Consider the following 4,383-nt stretch of genomic DNA (forward strand, 5'->3'; position numbering starts at 1 on the left):
TTGGCAGCATAATGGCCTCTAAAATGTAGATTTGATAACCAAGTAGGTCAGACACTTGCAAACTAGGTTAAAACGGATACAAATCAATTTGATATGTATGGAACATACATATATATATATACCCAGTTTTGTGGATAAGAGTTGATTAATTATATTATTTATATATATTTTTTTAAATTTAGTCTGTTTCTAAATAGTTTCAAAAATAATTGTTACAATATAAATAATTAAATAAAATGTAATCAATTATAAATATAAATGTCTTATTACAATAATTTAGAGCATATCGTAGTTTTGAAATATATAAAAATTAAAAAAAAAATTCATAATTAGATTTGTGTGTTTTTAAAATAAATTTTATTTTTAAATAAGAACATATTATTTATGCATTTAAAATGAAAAAAGTGTTTTTAGAATAATATTATATATAAATAATAATATATTAATATTTAATTAAATAATTTTAAATTAAAAATAAAATAACAAATAATTATATAATAATTTATTATTATTTATTTATAAAATTATATATATTATTTATATAAATAACACGATTAATTACTGGAACCATTGAACCACCAACACATTTGTAACCAGGTGAATGGGGTTTACCTTATAAACGAAGCCAATGCATATAACCGGTGAACAGCTGGTTTGCATTGCAAGAGTACGTTAACTCTCCAGGAAGTGTCACCCCACCCAGCTCTGAGACTGAGACTGACCCACTTCGGATTGTGCAAATTTCTCCGCCCGATGCATCCAATTGGGTAAAAAAACTTTCATCTTTTTATGATGATCCATATAAATTTTGTCATTCATAACTGCACAATGAATCCCCCCTCTTTCCTTGACTTTTGAGCAGATCTGACAAAAGGTGCTTAATTTTGAACACTACTTGTCACTTACTCCACCCAAGCAAGGGGTAGGTGATATTAATTTGAAAGTAGGTAATATGTAAATTTTATATTATATTATTTTTAATTTAAAATTATATAATTATATAATAAGTAATAATATATATATTTTTAATATATAAATAATATATCATCATGTGATTTAATATTATAGTATTATTATTTTAAAATAATCTAATTATTTGATGATATATTATTTTTGTATTTAAACTATTTATTAAAAATATATATGTATAATTTTATTATTATATAGGCCAAAAAATTATTTTACTTAAATTTTAGTCAAATCTTAAAAATATACCTACGATAATTGAAAAACTCAAATGCCTACCTGTAGACTAACTTTTGTTAAGGTAAAAACGTTATTTTACCACTAAAGTCTAAAAATTTATATTTTTTTTCTCTTAGTTCGATGAGGTCACTCTCTCCCTCTCAGTGATGACTCTTTCCCCGATGTCTTTTCTCTATCCGAAGCCCTCTCCCTCCAATTGACATCGTCTAGATTCAAAAAATTCAGATGATAACCAAACAAAGGGTTTTGTTTAGATTTGAAATCTAGACGATGTCAATAAGAGAGAGAGAGCTTTGAATAGAGAAAAGGTGACAGAGGGAGAGAGCAACTGTCATTCACTAGAAAAATTGTCAAAGAAATTTGAAAGGGGAGAAAATATTAAATTTCTAAACTAAAGAAAAAAATAATATAAATTTTTAAGGTTTTAAAGTTTAAGGATAAAATAATAATTTTATTTTTATTTCTAACTGAAAATTTTAATAATAATTAACTCATGAATGAGTGTTTGAATTTTTTATTTATCATAAATATATTTTTAAAATTTAATTAAAACTTAAATGAAAAATAACTCTTTGGCCTATTTTATAATATCATATAATTATTTATCTGTAAAAGTATTGACATTATTTTTCTCATGACACTACTCACAAATTAATAGCCTATAAAAATCTAGCGAAGTACTGTTAAAAATATATACTTTAAAAAGAATCTCTACATTTTTTTTTAAGTCACAAATCAAAATTTTTCACATTTTCTTTTATAGAAGAACAAAGTCAATTTACATAATTTATTCAAAACAACAAAAGCTCTACAATAACACTTCATGTTTTGCTTTAAGTATCCCACCTTATATTTATATATGCAAGGCCAGTGATAATATAAAACATTTAGCTATACATTCTGGTGGAGTTTTTCCTTAAAGCAAAAAATGAAGTGCTGACTGAAACCAAATATTCACCAACCGCAACTCAAAACCCCCCTAACGCCACCTGTGTTGTGTTAGTTTTTGTTCAGGTTTTCCCACAAAGATGCGCACTTCCTTCTTGCAAACCCAACCTTTCTTTTCTCCAAATCATAAACCACTTCAAATCCCTGCTGCTGATAATTACCTAGAGTAGCTCCTGGCCCACCACTCAACTCTTCTTCATCACCACCGTTCATTAGCATCAAACAGCCCACATTCCTCTTCTTCTCCGACCCATCTCCGCTGTCCAGAAACTCGTAAAAATAATTCCTTCTGGGCAACACCACGCTCGATTCATTACCCGTAAAATGCAACTTCACCATTGGCACATTCCCCGCCTTCTCTATGTAATAACACGGACTCAGCCCCGTCTTTTCCTCAATACCGCTAGCCCTTTGATAATACCTTCCAACTCGGCGATCAAACTCAGCAACTACTGAATCATACAAACTCTTGGGCAACATTGTAAAAGTCGTCCCTGAATCCACCACCATCCCGCCATTCCCCTTACTGTCAACTCTTTTTAAAAACCCAGGAGACGGAAAATTCTTCTTCCCAACTGAGATTCCATTGAGCCCAACGGAATAAAAATACGGATGTTTCGGATTATCCAACATTTCAGTATACACAAACTCAGCTTCTTCCCCGTTTTCAACTTTCTCTTTACCTTCATAGCGGCCAAGAATTAGCGGACTCGGGAGATGAGTTTTACCAGAATCAAACGAGTGAGAAACAAGACAGTAAGAAAATCTGTTGCCCAGTTGAGGAGATAAAGAAGAAAGCTGAGCTGGAAATGAGATTTCTCCACGACCGAAGCCAGCAACGCCGACAGGTTCCGCCAGAGTGGTGTGGGCGCAACCGAAGGCGAAGTTAGAAAGAACCAAATACTTCTGTGAAGAAATTGGCATGGATAAAGAATCGTTATAGAGAGAAGCAATCAAGCTGCCATCTCCATAAGCATAATAAAGCGGGGGACAAGAGAAAGATTCACAATCAGAAGTTTCAACGGAGTCGAGGGGACATTTAGCGATGGCGCACAAATTCGAAGTGGGAAGAGAAGAGTGAGCGGCGGAACAAGCAGGGGATTGGCAAGAAAGCGTTGAGGCGGTGGAGGAAATTGTTAAAGGTTGAGCCTTTTCGGGTTTGGACTCACAAAGAATACATTCGAAAGGATGGCAGGGGAGCCAGACGAGGTCGGAGCCAGTGTCGAGATAGAGAGAAACAGAGGAGTTGGAGTTGCCAAGGGAGAAGGAAAGAGTGTAATCACTGCCAGGCGAGAGAGGGAGAGACACTTGTTGGTGGTGGTTGCGGTGTCGGTGGAAGCGGGTGGCGGAGCGGGTAGTGGTGAATTTCAGGAGGTGGTGGGTAGAGGTGAATTTTGATTTGGTTAGGAAGTGGGTAAGAGGCAGAAGAACAAATTGGGACGATGAAGATACTGATGATGCAGAGAAAAGTGTAAATACTACTAGAAATATTAAATAAAACATAAAGATAAAGTAAGTAGCCATGAATTTAAAGAGAGAAAAGTTTTGAAGTTTCTTGAAAGATAGGACCGGAGTGACCTAGAAGAAGAAGAAGAAGAAGAAGAAGAGGGGAGACAGTGAAGCCTCTGGTGGTGAATTGGTGGATAAATTGGTGGGGCTTGTATAAGTGATATTAATCAATGTTTAAATGGGACCTTAAATTTCTGTACTAGTTAAGCCTAGGACGGTTGTCTTGTCCTACTGGCTACTGGACAATTCAAGGATGTGAATGATGAAAATTTATTTTAATTTAAAATTTAGAAATTAAGTTTTGATGGAGCCTAGCTGCCTTGTAAAATTATGATTTTAATGAATAAAATAAGGAGGCTGAGGATGTGGGTGTCCCGTGAATGCATTGTATAATGTTTTCAAATGGAGTAAAGAATGATAACAACTTAAAAAAGAAAAAAAGTAAAGTCAAGATGAAGCTCCGGAAGTCAATTTCAACAGACATTTAGTAGTACTAGTAAGTAGACGACTAGAAATTGAATATCCAAATTTCCACTGGGTCCGCCCTTACAAATAAGTCTTTCTTCTGTTTTCACCCTGGCCTGGGTTACTTATTTAGTGAAATCCATAAATATTCAAAAGAAATAAAAGAGAATTCCTTGATAAATTTAAAGAGAATGCCTAAATCAGTATAACCTGAGTCCATCTAGATTGAGTGTAAGGTTACTTCTAGAAAATTTT

The 4,383-nt window shown here is 33.3% G+C and overlaps 1 protein-coding gene across 1 annotated transcript; it reads right to left on the reverse strand.

Moving 5' to 3' along the window:
- Positions 1–1,967: 1,967 nt before the first annotated feature.
- LOC123204075 (probable aspartyl protease At4g16563) lies at positions 1,968–3,813 on the reverse strand. The gene has a single exon (XM_044620621.1). It carries the CDS (start codon positions 3,676–3,678, stop codon positions 2,206–2,208), a length of 1,473 nt encoding a protein of 490 aa, XP_044476556.1. The 5' UTR covers positions 3,679–3,813; the 3' UTR covers positions 1,968–2,205.
- Between the last annotated feature and the right edge of the window lie 570 nt (positions 3,814–4,383).

The sequence above is a fragment of the Mangifera indica genome, chromosome 20 (genome assembly GCF_011075055.1).
Source record: "Mangifera indica cultivar Alphonso chromosome 20, CATAS_Mindica_2.1, whole genome shotgun sequence".
NCBI lineage: Eukaryota > Viridiplantae > Streptophyta > Magnoliopsida > Sapindales > Anacardiaceae > Mangifera > Mangifera indica.

Excerpts from the sequence above, each read along its gene's own strand:
- LOC123204075 (XM_044620621.1), bottom strand. The coding sequence starts at position 3,678 with ATGGCTACTTACTTTATCTTTATGTTTTATTTAATATTTCTAGTAGTA.